Source organism: Bos javanicus, chromosome 18 (assembly GCF_032452875.1).
Source record: "Bos javanicus breed banteng chromosome 18, ARS-OSU_banteng_1.0, whole genome shotgun sequence".
Lineage (NCBI taxonomy): Eukaryota > Metazoa > Chordata > Mammalia > Artiodactyla > Bovidae > Bos > Bos javanicus.
The window spans coordinates 47101633-47122942 of record NC_083885.1 but is presented as its reverse complement, the minus strand read 5'-3'; the positions used below and the strand labels follow the sequence as shown (position 1 = coordinate 47122942).

Genomic DNA, 21310 nt, shown 5'->3' with positions numbered 1-21310 from the left:
CCATGCAGCAATGAAGACCTAGCACAGCCAAAAATAAATAAATGAAAGTATATATATTTTTAAAAAGCATCAAAAGGATTAAACTAGTCCAAAAATAACTTGTTTGTCTGTTGGTTCCTCCAAGGAGATGCTGAGATGGAGTTGGGAGTGGAATGGATTTCTTAGAGGTGACATCCATGAAAGATAAAAGGGAGAAGTAAGAAACAGAAAGTCATTAGACCATGGTATAGACATGTGGAAAGAAAGGGGACTGAGCAGTGAGAGCCTCAGACCATTATGCAGATCTGAAAAAGGCTCAATTAACCTAAGTCCTCTGAAGCAACGACTGTTCATCGGAGGAGTCCTTGTGGACAGAAATGGCCACTCTCTAGTACCTGCTCAGTATTTATCATTGGGTACAGATTCTCTAGGGACACCCTGGCTTGGTTCAGAACCTAAAGAGCATCCTAAAAGTGCTAACAGTTCTTGCACATGAATGGTAAGTTCGTTTTGAAGGGATGTCCTAGTGGTGTAACTCTATGGATGCCAAAGAATGCCAAAAAAAAAAAAAAAAAAACCCAGTATTCTTTATAAAAGTAAAACCATATCTTAAATTCAACAAGATTAAATTGATAAACTCTGATGACCAATCAAAAATTATTAAACATATGAAGAAGCAAGAAAATATGACCCATAAACAAGAAAAAAATCATTCAATAGGGAAAAACTTAACTAATAAAAACAGACCTAAAAATGGTAGAAGTAATAGAATTTGCAGACAAGGATATTAAAACACCATTAATGACTTGAGTATAATTAAGGATGTAAAGCAAGAATGAATATAATGAGGCAAGATAGCAAAGACTAAAATAAAATCAAATGAAACTTCTAAAGATGACTATTTTGTATCTGAAGTGAATAAGAAGACCCAACTGTGTCCTATATATTAAAATATAAAGACACAGGTAGGGGAAACAAAAAAAGATGAAAAAATATAAACTTTACTGTTTTGTGATTGCCCTGTGTGGGGATGATTATCCCCAAGAAAAAGAAATGCAAAAAGGCAAAATGGTTGTCTGAGGAGACCTTACAAATAGCTGAGAAATAAGAGAAGCTAAAAGCAAAGGAGAAAAGGAAAGATATAACCATCTTAGTGCAGAGTTCCAAAGAATACCAAGGAAAGATATGAAAGCCCTCTTCAGTGATAAATGCAAAGATATAGAGGAAAACAATACAATGGGAAAGACTAGAGATCTCTTCAAGGAAATCAGAGATACCAAGGGAACATTTCATGCAAAGATGGGCACAATAAAGGACAGAAATGGTATGGACCTAACAGAAGCAGAAGATATTAAGAAGAGGTGGCAGGAATACACAGAAGAACTATACAAAAAAGGTCTTAATACCCCAGATAACCATGATGATGTGATCACTCACCTAGAGCCAGACATCCTGGAATGAGAAGTCAAGTGGGCCTTAGGAAGCATCACTATGAACAAAGCTAGTGGAGATGATGGAATTCCAGTTGAACTATTTCAAATCCTAAAAGATGATGCTGTAAAAGTGCTGCACTCAATATGCCAGCAAATATGGAAATCTCAGCAGTGGCCACAGGACTGGAAAAGGTCAGTTTTCATTCCAATCCCAAAGAAAGGCAATGCCAAAGAATGTTCAAACTACCACATAATTGTACTCATCTCACATGCTAGCAAAATACTGCTCAAAATTCTCCATCTAGGCTTCAACAATAGGTGAACCGAGAACTTCCAGATGTTCAATCTGGATTTAGAAAAGGCAGAGGAACCAGAGATCAAATTGTCAACATCTGCTGGATCATAGAAAAAGCAAGAGAATTCCAGAAAAACATTTACTTCTGCTTTATTGACTACTAAGGCCTTTGACTGTGTGGATCACAACAGACTGTGGAAAATTCTTCAAGAGATGGGAATACCAGACCACCTGACCTGCCTCCTGAGAAATCTGTATGCTGGTCAAGAAGCAACTGTTAGAACCAGACATGGAAAAACAGACAGGTTCCAATATTGGAAAGGAGTACATCAAGGCTGTATATTGTTACCTTGTGTATTTAACTTATATGCAGAGTACATCATGTGAGGGCTTCTCTTGTGGTTCAACTGGTAAGAATCCACCTGCAATGCGGGAGACCTGGGTTTGATCCCTGGGTTGTGAAGATCCCCTGGAGAAGGGAAAGACTACCCACTCCAGTATTCTGGCCTGGAGAATTCCATGGACTGTATATGTATAGTCCATGGGGTCACAAAGAGTTGGACATGACTGAGCGACTTTCACTTTCATATCATGGGAAATGCTGGGCTGGATGAAGCACAAGCTGGAATCAAGATTTCTGGGAGACATATCAATAACCTCAGATATGCAGATGACACCACCATTATGGCAGAAAGCAGAGAAGAACTAAAGCGCCTGTTGATGAAGGTGAAAGAGGAAAGTGAAAAAACTGGCTTAAAACTCAGCATTCAAAAAACTAAGATCATGGCATCCAGTCCTATCAGTTTATGACAAATAGACAGGGAAACAATGGAAACAGTGACAGACTTTATTTTCTTGGACTTCAAAATCACTACAGATGGTGACTGCATCCATGAAATTAAAAGACACTTGCTCCTTGGAAGAAAAGCTATGACCAACTTAGCATATTAAAAGGCAGAGACATTATTTTGCTGATAAATGTCCGTCTAGTCAAAGCTATGGTTTTTTCAGTAGTCATGTATGGGTGTGAGTTGGACCATAAAAAAAGTGGAATGCCGAAGAATTGATGCTTTTGAACTGTGGTGTTGGAGAAGACTCTTGAGAGTCCCTTGGACACAAAGGAGATTAAACCAGTCAATCCTAAAGGAAATCAGTCCTGAATATTCATTGGAAGGACTGATGCTGAAGCTGAAGCTCCAATACTTTAGCCACCTGATGTGAAGAACTGACTCCTTAGAAAAGATCCTGATGCTGTGAAAGATTGAAGGCAGGAGGAGAAGGGGATGACAGAGGATGAGATGGTTGGATGGCATCACTGACTTGATGGACATGGGTTTGAGCAAGCTCTGGGAGTTGGTGATGGACAGGGAAGCCTGGTGTGCTGCAGTCCATGGGATCACAAAGAGTTGGACACTACTGAGCACTGACTGTGTGGGGATTAAATCACCTCCCCCCACCCACCCACTCAAAATATGTGACAGATGTCAGGACTGAAATCTCACATAATGAGGCTTTCTAGGGAGAACAGGGAGGATTCCCAAGCTGGTCCTAAAATGGCTTGAGAGAGCAAGGAAGGATGTCTGTCTTTGGTGTTTACTATATTACGGAGGTGGTCAGGTCGGGCTTCTACACATGGTGTAGAGCTTACATGGTTTAAACTTCTTGCCAGCACCAATAGAAAGCATGCAAGCTCCCTTATTGGCTTGCCCAGGTGTGGGGCAAGAGGGGACAAAAATGGAGTGGGTCTAGGAATTTGTCAGTCATAAGATATCAAAAATAGAATGACTCTGTTACCCATGCAAACACTAAGAAGAAAATGGGAGTAGCTATAGATCAAAGTAGATTTCAGAACATGGAATATTACAGTGATAAAGCGGAACACTTCATCAGAAATCATAACAATTCTAACAGCTTCAAAATCCTTCAGTTTTTCTCAGCTTTTTATCATTTTCACTACCTACGTCATTTTAAAGATTTTCTTTCTAATTGTCCCCTCTATGAAATTTTAATAGTCTATGTTCTGATCACAGTAGAATTTATCTAGAAATCAAAAAGCATTTCCCCAAATATTTGGAAATTAATTACATTTCCAAATAACCCATGAATCAAGGAGGAAATCCTGAGGTAAAATTAGAAGGTATTCTGAACTGAATGATAATTAAAACAGCATATCAAAATCTGTGAGATGCAATTATAGCAGCATTAAAAGTTTTTTATCACTTTAAATCAGGGCCTCCTTAAACAGGGGGTTAAATTGTCACCTGAAGTAACTAGAAAAAGAAAAGTAATTTAAACTCAAAAGTTAGAGGAAAAAACGGACTAAAGCAAAAATCAATGAGATACATAACAGAAGAATAGAGGAAATGAGTGAAGCCAAATGCTGCTGCATTAAATTAATAAAATTAATAAACCATACATTTTATTTTCTTGGGCTCCAAAATCAGTGCAGATGGTGACTGCAGCTATGAAAATAAAAGATGCTCACTCCATGAAAGAAAATCTATGATAAAAGCTAGACAGTGTATTAAAAAGCAGAGATATCACTTTGCCGACAGAGGTCCATATGGTCATAGCTGTGGCTTTTACAGTAGTCACCTATGGATGTGAGAGTTTGACTATAAAAAAGGCTGAGCACCAAAGAATCCATGCTTCTGAACTGTGGTGCTGCAGAAGACTCTTGGGAGTACCTTGGATAGCAAGGAGATCAAACCAGTCAATCCTCAAGGGAATCAACCCTGAATGTTCACTGGAAGGACTTACGCTAAAGCTGAAGTTCCAGTTCTTTAGCCACCTGAGGCAAAGAGCTAACTCATTGGAAAAGATGCTGGGAAAGATTGAGGGCATGAGGAGAAGGGGGTGACAGAGGATGAGATGGTTGGATGGCATCACCGACTCAATGGACATGGGTTTGAGCAAACTCAGGAAATAGTGATGGACAGGGAATCTTGGCATGCTGCAGTCCATGGGGATGCAAAGAGTTGGACACGACTTAGCACCTGAACAACAACAACAACAACAGTATAAGAATTAGAAGACAATATCAAAAGTTAAAGGAGCTACAACATTACAGTTCCCACAGACACTAAAAGAACAATTAGGGTATTCCCTAATACTTTTATACCAACCAATGGAGTAGGGGAGAACACTTCCCAACTTACTTTATAAGATCAGCATTATTTACAATCAAAGGCACTATAAGTATAGAAAACTACACACCAACATCCTTTGTGAAGTGAGAGATAAAAATCCTTAATATAGGGGTTTTTATAATACAATAATTTATATAATGTTAATATATTATAAAGCTTAATATATTACTATAAAGCTGAATCTAGCAATATTTTAAAAGGATGACATCTCATGACCAAAAGGAGTTTGTCCAAGGAAAGTAAAGTTGATTTGGTATTCAAAAATCAAGCTATATAATTCACCATGTAAAGATAAAAAGAGGTTAAAAAAAGAAAACCATATAATTATCTCATTAAATGCAGAAAAATAATAAAATTCAATTTCTGTTTATTATAAATCTTTTTTAGCAATCTAAGGAAATTTACTCAACTTCATAAAGAATATCTTTGAAAAACTTACAGCTGCCATCACATTCAATAGTGAAAGATTGAATGCTTGTCCTCTAATAATAGCAAAATCAAAGAAAGGATGTCCATCATCACAAATTCTGTTAGACATTATATGGGACACAAGTCAGTACAATAAGACAAGAAAAAGAAGCTAAAGTCTACAGATCAGAAAGGGAACTGTCTTCATTTGTAAGTGACATGTTTGTGTATATAGTAAATCCTAAGGAATCTAAAAGAAAAGAACTGTTAGAACTAGTAAGTGAATTTAGCAAGTTGGTCATATTTTAGACCAAATTTGGGGAAATTTTGGTCTGTACTTCTACAGTTTTTTTCCTGCTATATTCTCAATTATATTTTAAATCATTTCATCCTACCCTCTAATTCACTAAGGATTTAAAAAATTCTTTCAGTTTGAGTAATTTCTATTAGTCTGACGTCCAGTTTACTGATTCTTTATTCCCTTATATTTGTTATTAAACCCATCCAGTGAATCTTACATTTCAGATATTGTTTTTTTTCCATTTGCATTTCCTTATCTCTCCTGAATATTACATCTCTTCTCCCATATTTTCATCTTTTCTTATAGATTTGTAAACATATTTATCTATTTAGCTATTTTAAATAGCTAAATTATTTAGCTATTTTAAATTTCTTCTAATTTCAACAATAGGGTCTGACTAGCTGTTATTCTCCATTTTCCTGTTTCTTCTCAGGAAAACTTTAGGTAACATGTTGTGAAGATGTTGGGTCCTTTTTCTTCTTCTGAGAATTGATGACTTTTAATCTTATCAGTTCAGTTCAATTGCTCAGTCATGTCCAACTCTTTGCGAACCCATGGACCGTAGCACGCCAGGCTTCCCTGTCCATCACCAACTGCCAGAGCTTGCTCAAACTCATGTCCCTTGAGTTGGTGATGCCATCCAAACATCTCATCCTCTGTCGTCCCCTTCTCCTCCTGCCTTGAATCTTTCCCAGCATCAGGGTCTTTTCTAAGGTGTCAGTTCTTCACATCAGGTGGCCAAAGTATTGGAACTTCAGCATCAGTCCTTCCAATGAATATTCAGGACCTTTACGATTGACTGCTTTGATCTCCTTGGTGTCCAAGGGACTCTCAAGAGTCTTCTCCAACACCACAGTTCAAAAGCATCAATTCTTTGGCACTCTGCTTTCTTTATGGTCCAACTCTCACATCTATACATGACTCCTGGGAAAACCATAGCTTTGATTAGACAGGCCTTTATCAGCAAAGTAATGTCTCTGCTTTTTAATATGCTGTTTAAATTGGTCATAGCTTTTCTTCTAAGGAGCAAGCATATTTTAATTTCATGGCTGCAGTCAACATAAGCAGTGATTTTGGAGCCCAAGAAAATAAAGTCTGTCACTGTTTCCATTGTTTCCCTATGTATTTGCCATGAAGAGGGGACCAGATGCCATGATCATAGTTTTCTGAATGTTGAGTTTTAAGCCAACTTTTTCACTTCTCTTTCACTTTCATCAAGAGGTTCTTTAGTTCTTCTTTGCTTCCTGCCATAAGGGTGGTGTCATCTGCATATCTGAGGTTATTGATATTTCTCCCGGCAACCTTGATTCCAGCTTGTGCTTCATCCAGTCCTACATTCACATAATGTATTCTGCATATAAGTTAAATAAGCAAGGTAACAATATACAGTCTTGATGTACTCCTTTCCCAATTTGGAAGCAGTCCATTGTTCCATGTCTGTTTCTAACTGTTGCTTCATGACCTGCATACAGATTTCTCAATAGGCAGGTTAGTGGTCTGGCATTACCGTCTCTTTAAGAATTTTCCCATCCACACAGTCAAAGGCTTTAGCATAGTCAAGGAAGCAGATGTTTTTCTGGAATTCACTTGCTTTTTCTGTGAACCAACTTATGTTGACAATTTTACCTCTGGTTCCTCTGCCTTTTCTAAATCCAGATTGAACATCTGGAGGCTCTTGGTTCATGTACTGTTGAAGCCTCACTTGGAGAATTTTGAGCATTACTTTGCTAGTGTGTGAGATAAGTGCAGTTGTGTGGTAGTTTTAAAATTCTTTGGCATTGCCTTTCTTTGGGATTGGAATGAAATCTGATCTTTTCCAGTCCTGTGGCCGCTGCTGAGATTTCCAAATTTGCTGGCATATTAAGTGCAGCACTTCACAGCCTCATCTTTTAGGATTTGAAATAGCTTAGCTGGAATTCCATCACCTCCACTAACTTTGTCCATAGTGATGCTTCCTGAGACCCACTTGATTTTGCATTACAGGTAGTCTGGCTCTAGGTGAGTGATCACACCATTGTGGTTATCTGGGTCATGAAGATCTTTTTTGTATAGTTCTTCTGTGTATTCTTGCCACCTCTTCTTAATATCCTCTGCTTTTTTTAGGTCCATACCATTTCTGTCCTTGACTGTGCCTTCATCTTTGCATGAAATGTTCCCTTGGTACCTCTAGTTAAGTTACTGGAGGCTCACATGAATTATTTTGTTAGGTTGCTTTTAAGTTGTTTGAAAAGTGAAAGTTACTCAGTCATGTTGGACTCTTTGTGCCCCCATGGACTATATAGTCCATGGAATTCTCCAGGCCAGAATACTGGAGTGGGTAGCCATTGCTTTCTCCAGGGGATCTTCCCAGCCCAGGGATCAAACCCAGGTCTTCCCCATTATAAAGTGAAAGTGAAGTCACTCAGTCCTGTCCGACTCGTTGCGACCCCATGGACTGTAGCCCACCAGGCTCCTCCATCCATGGAATTTTCTAGGCAAGAGTACTGGAGTGGGTTGCCATTTCCTTCCCCATTATAGGCCGGTTCTTTATCAGCTGAGCCACCAGGGAAGCCCTTTAAGTGTTTAGGTTATGTTTATTTCCATTTCAGTTTTGCCTTTAGTTTTATGTTATTGCTCTAAGTCCTCGGATGCAGCCTTTATTCCTAATACATGGCCATTATGGGATTTCAATAGAAAAACTGAAGGTTTTTATCAGATTCTTCTAACCTGGCACAGGACTGGAATTATTATAAAAACTATTTTTGTAGAGTTAACTGCTGAAATCTTTGCTTAATTCTTAGAGTGTTCCAGCTATCTTTTCCCTTTATGCTCCTTGCAGACCCTGTGGAAATGAAGTTAACCAAGGTTTTGTGGAGGTGTTTATGCTAATGTTGGGGCTTTCCTTCTATACTTTCTTCATTCTTGGATTCTGTCCTCAGTTTACAGCCACTCTGGTACTCCTGAACTCTGATGTCCGATTTTTCTGCACATGATGACTCCTCTTTTCTATTTCTACTTGAGATCTGTCCCCTGTGTGCTGCATGAACTGCCAAAATACACAGTGGAAGACCTGGATAAATGTAGATCTTAATGCAATAGGATTTCTTTCTTTCAAAGTTTGTATCCATTCCAGTTTCTGCCTGCTTTTGATCATTCTTTAGTGCCTTCAAGGAAGTTACTCTTTTACAATTGGTCCATAGTTATCACTGTTATCAGTTGGAAGCTCCTTTTGATACAGACTTCTTTGCTGTTACCAGAATCTGAATGTTTAAATCAGCAGTTCTCAAACTTTTTAGTCTTAGAACTTATTTATACTCTTAAGAATTAAAAACTTTGTGCATGTTTGTATACCCAATTCAAAATTAAAACAGAATTTTAAAATATTCATTTATTTCATTTTAAAAGAACAATATAAAAATAATAAACTAATATTGACATAAAAATCATATTTTTTTATCAAAAAAAAAAAAAACTTTTCCAAAAGAAAAAAATGAGCAAAGGGGCATTGTTAGATGATTGAAGTTTATTTAATATCTTACTGAGCAGAAGATAGCTGATTTTCATATCTGATTCTACATTTAGTCTGTTGCAGTATGTTATTTTAATTGAAATATGTGGAGAAAATCTTCCTTCATGCATTTATGTCATTTGACAGAGAAATTTTCAAAAGCTTTTTAGATTGTCATGGATATATTAAATTAATACTACACCCAAGCTTAATTGGTAGTTCCTAAACAGTACCATTTAACAACTGGTTATTTCTAAACAGTTAGTTGCAATATAAAATCTGAAATTATAACAATGAACTTTGGTGTAGACTGCCGTCTGTGGGGTCACACAGAGTCGGACACGACTGAAGTGACTTAGCAATAGCAATAGCAAATACATGAAATCCAGTGGTCTATTTAAATATTTTCCCCATGCATTGTTTTGAAATACTATATATTGGTCATTTGAAAAGTAACGGTTCAGTAGTATATACAGGTCTGCCAAATTTTTACATGTTTCCATATACCATATTTTTAAAAAACCCCAAACCCACATGTGTTAGTATTACCAGCAATTTCATTATAAAAGTCTTTTAAGTACTGGGAAATTGACAAGCATACCGTAGGAAGTACAAGCTTTCCTACATAATGACTTATACTTAAAAGCTTAAACTTTATTATAGGTAACAAGTATTGGCAGATGTTTTCTTTGAATTGTTCAAGAAAATGTCTACCAGATACCCACAACTGAATAATAGTCAGTGTTTTTTCAAATAAAACTGCTGTTCCACAAATTGTAGATACTCAGTTCTCAACTCAAATAATTATACCAGCACTTTTCCTCACAAAATATGATTGGCCCTTGAACAATACACATTTGAACTGTGCAGACCCACTTATATGCAACTTTTCTCAACAGCAAATACTATACAACTACAGGGTCCACAGTTGGTGAATCCACAGATGTGGAACTGTGGGTTTGGAGGAACTGAGGATCAACTATAAGTTATAGGCAGATTTTTGACCAGGCAGAGGGTTGGTACCCTTAACTCACATAGAACATTGAAAATATATGTTCTCAAGGGTGGAGATCTGATAAATTAATAAAACTAGTGAAGCTTTTTTTTTCCTTGTGTGTGGTAGTTAGAAATGCAGTGTTTCCTATTGTAGATTGGTGCCAGTGCTTTGATACACGTTAATGTGCCAGCATTTTACCCACTGTATCAATCATTTTAAAATTTTCTATATTTTATGATGTTTTGACATCTTTAGGGAGCCTACTGGCTAAGGAGAGATTTTCCTCCCAGAGCTAGCCAATTCCTAGAGATAGTAAACAAACAACTTGTTGGTGAGCCAACTTTTCATATACAAATCAACCAGTTGCAATTCCATATCCTCAACTACTTCCTTTATCTAACTCCCAGACACAAAGCCATTATTTTCCCTGCCCTGAGTCACCAGGACCAGGTATCAGACAACTGGAGATCACCCCTATATCCCATGACATGCTAACACTATTCAAACTAACTGACCCTAAGCTGTTTGCCCTGCCTTGCCTTTCCATGGAAGTAAGCCCCAGTAAAGGCTCTGGTGTAGACTTTCCCCTTGCTTCTTTCTGCTTCCTGACCAAACCTGGTGCTTCCCCATGTGGTCCTGCATGGCATGGCATAGGTCCTCCTCTCAGGAATGGTAATAGGAAATTTTCTTTTAACAACATTAGCATCTCTGTGTCATCACTCCATCACCTCTATAAATTAAAATTCCATGAGACACCCACTATTGCTTTTGTCATTAGTGTAAATAAGAACATAGTTTAAAATACTATTATTTTTGTTAATCATGAAGTGTTCTTATATTATTACTTTTTTGCCACACTGTGCAGCATGCTGGATCTTAATTCCCCAACCAGGGAAATTGCACTCATTTCCCCTGCATTAGGAGCACAGAGTCTTAACCACTGGACCACCAGGGAAGTCTCAGTGAAATGTTATTATTAACAAAAATAGTTTTGACTTTGTAGACCTCCCATAAGAATCTCTTGGAAACTGTTGGTGTAGGCCTTTCTTGTTTTTTGTCTCTTTCTTTAACATTTCAGCTCTTTATCTTTCTTCTTTTATTATAGTCTTCTATTTATAGGCATTCATAAATCTAAAATATAAAAGGGTAATCATTGCTAATATTTATCTTCCTCTTAGTCTTCCTTTTCTTTCCTTCCTTTCCCCTTCTACTTGTTTCCTGCACTTAGTCTCACATCCCATTCTTACTGTGAGACCTACTATCAGATTTCAAAATCCATATGCCTCGGACTAAAGTGATAATTTCAGTATCACTTCATTTCAATACATTTCTTCCCAATAAATCTCCATGTTTCATAACATAGTGCTCAGATGCCTGATATGTACCCACCTTGACTGGGGTGAAAAATGTATCCTGTGTCCCTGAGTGCCTTTTTCATCTTGCTCACTTTTCTTCCCTCTGAAAAAATAAATATTTGTTGAATAAATGGATTTTATTTCAGTAGGCTCTCATCCGTATCCTTAAAGGATCTTTTTTCATCCTCAGTTCTTATCTTTGTAACAGCCACATAAGCTATAATAATGTGATCCATTCTCAAGTTGTGATATCCTTGTTTTATGTGAATGGCTTTCAAATAGCCATTTTCAGCACATTTCTCCCACTTGGACTGTACTGGTATATTTTAATCTGCCTACAGCAATACAGTGATCACATGTCTCATCCTTTCAGTTATTGATATTTTAGAAATAATATATAGTCATTAACTTCATCTTATCTTTGTTTCTATATCCTTTTATTACTGTAGTTAGCTTCTTATATCAGGTTGATTTCATCATCTCTGCTATATTTTAAAAATTAGCTTTCAACAATTTGTGTTTATTTCACTCCATGAAAATATCTTTACATCCTATCATATTCTCATTTGCCACTGACATCTTCCAAAGTAAAAACCATGTTATTTCAGGTGTGGACTGCTGTAGTTACTATTTGGATTTGCTGTGATTTTTTTTCTAGTTCTTTCAGTTTTCTTTCAGTCAATATGCAAAAAAAGATATCCCCTTATTATATGAAATTTAAATCCCTTTTTTTTAAAGGGGTGACAATAATATCCCATCTGTTCATTCCACATGTATTTCCTTTTTTGACTGAGAACTCCTGCTCATCTCTGTTCTTGTCTCCCAAATGTACACCTGGACCTTTCATTATGTGACAGCTGCTGTATACTTATAGCAATACTTGGAAAGTCAACCAACTACAAAATAAGAGAGTAAAACAGTACACACAAAGGCATCCTTATTTCTGATACCAACTGTAAATTTAGGAATCCCAAGATTTGGGTCAATAGTTTGCTATAAGGACTTACAAAACTTACTGAAAGCTGTAGTACTCACAGTTACGGTTTGTAAGAGAAAAATGCAAATTAAAATTAGCCAAGGGGAGGAGCGCATAGAGCAGAGTCCAGGAAAGTACTAAACACAGAGCTTCTAGTTGTCTTCTCTCTGTGGAATCAGGGACAGCGTTACTTCCCTGTGACAGTTCTTATAGAATATTGCCAGCCAGGGAAGCTTCACGCAAGCCTAGAGTCCAGAGTTGGTTATATCAGGGCCTCCGTCACATAGGATGCCTGACTGCCCATGTGGCTGATCTAAGTTTCCATCCCTGTAAGAGATTGAACTAATATTCTGTGACCCAAACCCCTACTTAAATCACATTGTTGGTGTGACTCAAAGAACTCCCCCAACCTAAATCACATTTTTACTTTCTAGCTGGCCAAAGGTTCCCAGGCAAATAAATACTCCTCTAAGACATGACATTCCAAGGATTTAGAGATTACCTCCCAGAAGACGAAGGCAAATGTCAAGACTTCTCTTTGAATAAGAATTATATTCTTTCCCACACAATACTACATATCCTTGAGTTAAAAGATCAAATTTTACTTCCACGTGAAATGTTCCTTGCTGACTCCAGAGCATGTCAGCTCCTGTTTTTCTACATTCACGTTATACTTAGTGTCTGTAACACACAAACAGAACCATCCCCTGATATGATCTAGTAATTTGGTACCTGATTCAACATTGTTTTATCTGAGGCCTCTTTTCCATCTGATTAACAATTCCCTCAAAATAAGGTCCTCTCTTTTACTTTTCCTTACTGTAGCTTGTAAGAGAGGCTAGACATTCAGTAGTTACCTGATTGATGGCCTATGATAGTATGCAAGGAAATTATCTTTTTCATCCATTCAGAAATCATTTAAACGGTAAGTTCTTTTTATTTTTTTTTTTTTTTTTTTTATTTTTTTTTTTAAGTTCTTTTTATATATACATGCCAAGATGGTCATATCCCTTCACCACTCTTAAGTGTGTTAATGTATACTCAGAAGATTTCAAAGAAGATAGTTAATAAAATATTGACTTCAAAGAACGTAAGTTTTAGTTGGGAAGGCATTATTATCAAATTGAGCATTTTACATATAATATTAAAATAGCAACAAATCTTGTTGAAAGATTATTTGAAATGGATGGTTCAGACTATAAAATTATATACTAATTTCAGAGAAATTAGACATTGAAGAGTAGAGAGAATATGTGAAGGCTTTTGGGATAAATTGGATAGTAGAATGTCCCTGGAGGAGGTTGAAGTTGTCAGGAAGGCAGTATAATTCCGATTACTAATACAGATTAGTTTTGTGTGTCCTAGAACTACACATAAATGAAATATGTACTCTTTTGCATGAAGCTTTATATCTAAAAAATGTTTGATATTCATCTCTTTTGTCATTGTGTTTCAGTTGGTTTTTTCCTTTTTATTGCTGAATAGTATTCCATTATATACATTTCATTGTAATATTCTGTTTTATAAATACATGATCCTACCACCCATATCTGGTGGAGCAATTTTAAAGATAGATACGGTATCACTTGTTTACATTTTCATGACTAGTTTGATGAGATAAAAAGGCTATTGTAAATAAGATGCATGTCATAAGTAAGATGAATCCATATTTAAAATTGCCGCATCAGATATGGGTGGTAGTAAGGTAAAATAGTAAGATATAGCCAAGAAGTTTTAAGAAAAATAATAGGTCCAACAGTGCCATACACATATATTCAAGAATTCAGTCTTTCACAGCTCCAGTAGGGAATAGCAGAGTCCCAGAGGGTGCTCATGGTAAAGAACCTGCCTGCCAATACAGAAGACGTAAGAGACGTGGGTTCAGTCTCTGGGTCAGGAAGATCCCCAGGAGAAGGGCACAGCACCCCATTCCAGTATCCTTGCCTGGAGAATTCCATGGACAGAGAAGCCTGGCAGGCTGTGCTCCATAGGGTCACAAAGAGCTGAACACAATTGGAGCAACTTAGCACATATGCACTGCATTGGGAGGAAAACTTGAACTCATCCTTCCCTAAAGCTGGAAAAATAATTTAGCAAATTGAAAAAAGGAAAAGTTATAATTGATGGTCAAGAGAATTTAGTTATTGATCATCTCTGGAAGAATAAATTGATGGTAGCAGCAATCAGAATACAACAGCGATTATATTCATGTTGCAAATATCCTTTTCCTCTGGTTTATTTTATAATTCCTAAGGGAATTATGTTTCTCCAATACCCCTTTCAAGGACAACAATTACAGTTATGTGGAGAGTTAGGGTCAAGACTATAGACTAGTGTGTCTGTTAGCCCTAGGAAATGAGTGACTGAAAAAGTTCATTTGCCATGGATGGGCTCAATACAAGTGAGGAAGAAACAAATGGAAGTATTTTATAACACTTATTTAGTCATTAGGGAATAAATATATAGTTTTTCATCATCACCTGAACATTTTCACTACTTACTGTTAGTACCCTTGATAGGCTAACTCCATTATCTCTGAATCTTCCTGTTCCAAGAACAGTCCTGCTTTCACTATCCTTTGTCTTCTGCTTACTTGCCCTTTTGTTTATCATACCTGCTCAGTGTAGCTTATATTTACAACATCCCCAAGATATGTGTTGTTTGCTTATGGTAGTTTTTCCTCATTTTAACAGTGTAGCAGGGTTTGTGTTTGTTACATACATTTGCCCTCCCAGAGGTAATTTATTTTGGCCTTTCTGTAGACTAAAGTAGTGTGATAGACAGGCGCACCATGGATTGTTTGTATTATTTATCTTATCCATAATGTTTACATGGAGGCTTACTATTGTTAATTGTATTTTTTCTAGAAGAAGATTGGAAAGCTGAAGATGTTTTAGTGAAATTCAAAGAATACCAAGACAGGCATTCTAGGTCAATTATATCCATCAACCACAAAAGACTAATAAAAGAGAGAAGTAACATTTGGGGGAAAACATTTACTATCGACAAGAACCATATTATTTCAAAAACAACACTACGTGAATATAAACCTGATGGAAAAATTTTTAAAAATATTTCAGAATTAGTCATTAGAAATATAAGTCCTGTAAGAGAGAAGTTTGGTGAGAGTAATGGATGGGAGAAATCACTCCTTAACACTAAACATGAGAAAATTCATGCAGCAGTGAATCTCTGTAAACAAACAGAAAGGAGTCTGAGTGGTAAACAAGAGCTTATTCAACATCGGAAGGTTCAAACTCCACAGCAATCATTTGAACATAATGAATGTGAAAAACCCTTCCTTATGAAAGGAATGTTATTTACGCATACCAGAGCTCACAGAGGAGAAAAACCCTGTGAATACAATAAAGATGGCACAGCCTTCATTGAAAAGTCAAATCTCAATGTCCACCAACAAAATATTATGGAGAAGAAGCCCCACTCATACAGCAAATATGGGAAATTCCTCTGTAGGAAGTCCATTTTTATCATGCATCAGAGATCTCAAACAGAAGAGAAACCCTTTCATTGTCCTTACTGTGGGAATAACTTTAGAAGGAAGTCGTACCTCATTGAACATCAACGAATTCACACAGGTGAGAAACCTTATGTTTGCAGTCAATGTGGAAAAGCCTTCCGTCAAAAGACAGCCCTTACTCTTCATGAGAAAACACACTTAGAGGGGAAACCCTACGTTTGTATGGATTGTGGGAAGTCCTTCCGCCAAAAGGCAACCCTTACTAGACATCACAAAACACATACAGGGGAGAAGGCCTATGAATGTACTCAGTGTGGAAGTGCTTTTAGAAAGAAGTCATACCTCATTGATCATCAGAGAACACACACAGGGGAGAAACCATATCAATGTAATGAATGTGGGAAGGCATTTATCCAGAAGACAACCCTCACTGTACATCAGAGGACTCACACAGGAGAGAAACCCTATATTTGCAATGAATGTGGGAAGTCCTTCTGCCAAAAGACAACTCTCACTCTCCATCAAAGAATTCACACAGGGGAGAAACCATATATTTGTAATGAATGTGGGAAGTCCTTCCGCCAGAAGGCAATCCTCACTGTTCATCAGAGAATACATACAGGAGAGAAATCCAATGGATGTCCTCAGTGTGGGAAAGCCTTTAGTAGGAAATCTAACCTCATTCGCCACCAGAAAACTCACACGGGAGAGAAACCATATGAATGTAAAGAATGTGGGAAGTTCTTCAGTTGTAAGTCAAACCTCATTGTCCATCAGAAAACTCACAAGATAGAAACTGTGAGAATTCACTAGAACGTGACTTTTCTGGTAAAAATTTTTAAAGTCATAGTAAACCCTGTACATGAGGTTGCTTGTAAGTGTGATAATATTAAACAGTTTAAAGTACTGTAGCATATTTACCTACTATTTGCTAGCTCACAAAACACATAAAAAGAATTTATGAGATAAATTAAATGATAAAAGTCACTGAAAATACAAGCTTAAAATTTGATTAACTTCACCAGACATAAATTCTTTAGTCAAGTTGCTAAAAACATTTAAAATTGCTTATTTAAAATTTTAACATATAACTTTTTGTGACCCAGTATTAAGCACTAGGCTACCTGACTGTGGTCCATGGACCACACTGTGAACAGAACTGCTTTAAAGGAAAGGAGGTGTGACTGTATTTCTACTGCAAATATGGAATAAAAGTTATCTCCTCAGAGTTAATCACAGTTATAACTCCTAACATTATAAATTAGTTTTTGCATATTATAAACCTTTATATAAAGTAAATTATACATCATGTATTCTTTCATATATGACTTGTTTCATCCATCACTATGTCTTTAAAATCATCATTAGCATGTTGGAGAAATTTATTTATTTTCATTCTGTATAAAATTTCATTATATAATACATTTCAGTTTATCCAATCTACTGTTGATGGGCTTTTTTTATTGTTTACAGCTTAGGGTCATAATAAATAATGCTTCTTCGAACATATTTGTATTTAAGTGTACATATATTCATTTCTCTTGTGTATATAGTTACACACATATACTTAGGAATGAAATTGCTGGGCCCTGGGGTATGTATATGCTGGTACTAACAAACTGCATAATCTTGATGTTAGGAGATAATTCACTCTGAAGGACGACAGCTGTATATATTATCAATATGGTGATGGTTCAAATGTGAGAATTCATACTAGAGGGAAACTATGAATGTTGTGAAAACTGGGAATTCAAAGAGAATGGATATTCAAAGATTTTTAATGACAGCTCAAATCCTAAATACTAGATACAGGTTATAAATGGCTTTCAGGTTATAAATGACCTTCAGCCATAAGATTGTCTATTTGAAATCAAAGTCATGCTGTAGGAAGAGAAGGTCCTAGTGTCGTCCTTGCTCAACATGAAAGAATTCTAACTGGATGGAATGTTATCTTACTGGTCATATGAAAATGATGAATATGGAAAAACTTAGAGCCACAGCTCAAATCTTTACATCACCAGGAAATTCACAATGGATGTGAATACTTCAAATAAAATTATTGTAAGAATGATTAGTCATAACTCACTTCTATACAGTAGCAAAGAATTCATACTAAAGAAAGAAAGATTCACAAGGCAACAGATGAGGCTTTCAACTCTTAACTCTGGGGAAAGCTGTTTCCATGAAGTTCAACCATACCAAGATCATGATGCTAGAGAGTCAGTTGTCAATAGCCCCAACTAAGCACCAAGTCATTATCCATTATCTGCCAAATATCAATGAGCAATCTGGGGCAAGTCAAGTCTTTGGATGACTAGGCACTGCTGGCATCCAACTGCAACCACATAAGAGACCCTCTGCCCTCAAGCAGGAACTGCTCAGCTGAGGCCTTCTCAAATTTCTGACCCTCAAGAAGAAATGTTTACATTTTAAAATTTGATGGATTAAAGTAAGAGGAAAATAATCTCTTAGTATCTGTACTGTAAAAGTAAAGGTATGAATATTTGGATTCCAGAATCAAAGAGCAAAAGTGTGGTGACTACTAGGTGATCTTGATGTGAGCAAAAACTGGCCCTGAAATACAGCTGAAGTTTGGGCTGTATTTTTTGTTTACAACGACATACTTAAATACCAACTCAGTGAGGAGTTCATATACATATTTTTTATTTTTCTCCTTCTGTGGTAGTAAGTTAGAGTTACCAACTTGATTACTTATTCAAATGTATACTTCCCAATTTTGCAAAAAAAAAATTAAAATAGCCCCAAAATACCAGCTGTGGACAATGCAGAAGGAAGTTAAGTCTATCTTTGAAAGATCCTCTGCAGAGTCATTTCATGAACTAAGGTGCAGACAGAAATCAAGATATAGAATCCAATGTACATTAAGTACAGCCATGCCCCTGTAGGTGGTAACTTGGAATGCCTTGAAGAAAGTCTAAAGTTTTGCTTTTGAACAATTATTCACATCTAAGCTACTTCTCAGGAAAATTAGGCCCAATGGTTTTTATTTTGGTGTGAACCAGAATTGGGCTATCTTTCAGTCTCCTGTGTGAAGATTTCTTGAAGAAGTTGAAAATGTTCTTTTTCATTGACTTTTATGGGTTCTTATTTTATGAATTGATTAATATATGAAATGAGGACTTTTCATCTAACTTTTGTCAGTGAAGTTTGTGCAACTCTGAGGAGTGGACACGGTCCTGGAATTCTAGTCCACTTATTCCTAAATATATATGACAGGATAGGAATTAATTCGCAAATTCATTCTTTGTGGACCTAACTACAAGGTCCTAGGACACAAGAGAATTAACTTGTACAAAGATTTCATCAGTTCAAAAGGACTAACAAAACTCCACAGAGTATATACATTTAATGTTGTTGAGTCACTAAATTGTGGCCAACTCTTGTGACCCCATGGACTGTAGCCTGCCAGGATCCTCTGTCCATGGGATTTCCCAGGCAAGAATACTGGAATGGATTGCCATTTCCTTTTCCAGGGGATCTTCTGACCCAGGAATCGAACCCACAAGTCTTGCCATGGCAGGCAGATTCTTTACCACTGAGCCACCAGGGAAGCCCATATACTATTTAATGCTTTCATTTAAAAGCAAAAGATGTAGCTTACCAAGAGAAAAGGTAGGTAAGCATTTGGTTGGGGGGAGTCTGAGAATCATTCAGGTGCAAGTTCCACAGTGTCCGTATTCACAGACACTGCACTCTACGTCCAGCTTAGAACCACTAAGATTTATGTGAATCTTGGGAGAGCTCAGAGCAGAAGTTCCCCCAAAGGACTTTTATGCTCCTTTGTTCACTGGTCACATAGTCAAAGTGGGCTCTCTAATCATTTATATGAGTAAACGAATTGACTCGGGGGATCTTCAGGGAAAATTTCAACTTCAAACAGCATCTTATGTATCCCTCTGCCCTTTGTCAATCAGACTCAATGCCAGACATTCATGCGTCATGGAGATAATGTTAGAGCTTTTCCAGTCCAGTTCAGTTCAGTCACTCAGTCGTGTCTGACTCTCTGCGACCCCATGGCCTGCAGCACACCAGGCATCCCTGTCCATCACCAACTCCCGGAGCTTACTCAAAATCATGGCAATTATAAATCAAATTTCCAGTCCAACTATAAATCAAATCCATCCTACAAACATGGTTCCTACATCTCCTATGTATTTTCTGATAATCTGCATATGTGAACCAGCATGTTGCCTCACTTCTCATGTCCCCAGCATCTGCATAGTGCATCTCAAACCCGAAACATTCTTGCCAGGTAGTGCTTGAATATCTCCACTTAATTTGTGGTCCGGCAATAGAGTCAGACTTGTCATGCCCTGCCTTATAAGTAATATGCAACAGGTAAAACACAGATAGCAACACTGGTCTCTAATATTCATCTGGGATGTTGTACCATTTGAGATATTCATCAGTTTGTAATCTGGGACTTTTCAAAATCATAGATGTGTGACAATATCAAGTACTGATGAGGGTGTGGAACAACTAGAACTCTGATACACTCCTAATGGGAATGCAAAGTGGTAAAACCACTCTGGAAAACAATTTGGCGGTTTCTTTTATATATTTTTTTATCCACAAGCTTTAATTTCTCTGTGTGTCTATGTGTATCTCTCTCTCTTTTTTTTTACTTTACAATATTGTATTGGTTTTGCCATACATCAACATGAATCTGCCACGGTGTACACGTGTTCCCAATCCTGAACCCCCTCCCACCTCCCTCCCCATAACATCCCTCTGGGTTATTGGCGGTTTCTTAAAAAGTTAAACATACTTCCCATATGACCCAGCAATCCCACTTATATTTAGTGTAGACAAATAAAAACACATGTTCACACAAAACCCTATTCATGCGTGTCTATAGTATTATTTATAATCACTAAAAACTGGAATAACCCAAATGTTCTTCAGTGGATAAATGGACACACCATGGTATATCCACTCAAAATTACTCAACAACAACAACAAAAAAAATGGACTACTGACACATGCAACATTAGGGATGAAACCAGCCTCAAAAAGTCACATACTTTATGGTTTCATTTATACATTATGGAAAATGTAAAAATATAAATATCCAGAATATATCAGTGCTTGCCAGGGATTAGGGGTGTCTGAATAGAAAGGGGATGCATGAGGGAATTCCTTGAGATGTTGTAATTGTTTTGCATACTGTTTGTGGTCATAAAAATACATGTGAAAAATCATAGAAGTGTGTACATATCAAAATAGTGAATTGTAGTAGTAACATCCTAAGATTATGGAATAGCACTTGTCTCATAGAAATTTGAACAACCATCCCCATGAAATTACAATACTTGGGTGGAGCACAGAAATGAGAGATAGATTGAAGAGGATAATAAGGACAATTTCACACTACCTGTGTTACTTGTTCCTCAAGCCTGTGCAATGAAGCATGAAGTGATGCACCCTCTGC

General features: G+C 36.9%; 1 protein-coding gene across 19 annotated transcripts in view; it reads left to right on the top strand.

The window, feature by feature from the left end:
• Positions 1-21310, top strand: part of ZNF382 (zinc finger protein 382) — an 83404-nt gene that overhangs the window by 46193 nt on the left and 15901 nt on the right. For 17 of the 19 annotated variants that reach the window (XM_061385990.1, XM_061386000.1, XM_061385997.1 and 14 more), the window contains exon 5: positions 15248-17367. The exons of the other annotated variants lie outside the window; for them this stretch is intronic. In XM_061385990.1, the coding sequence (XP_061241974.1) occupies positions 15248-16671 (1424 nt within the window). In that variant the 3' untranslated portion in view covers positions 16672-17367. Of the gene's footprint in view, positions 1-15247; positions 17368-21310 lie in introns of those variants that run through there. 19 annotated transcript variants of the gene reach the window in all.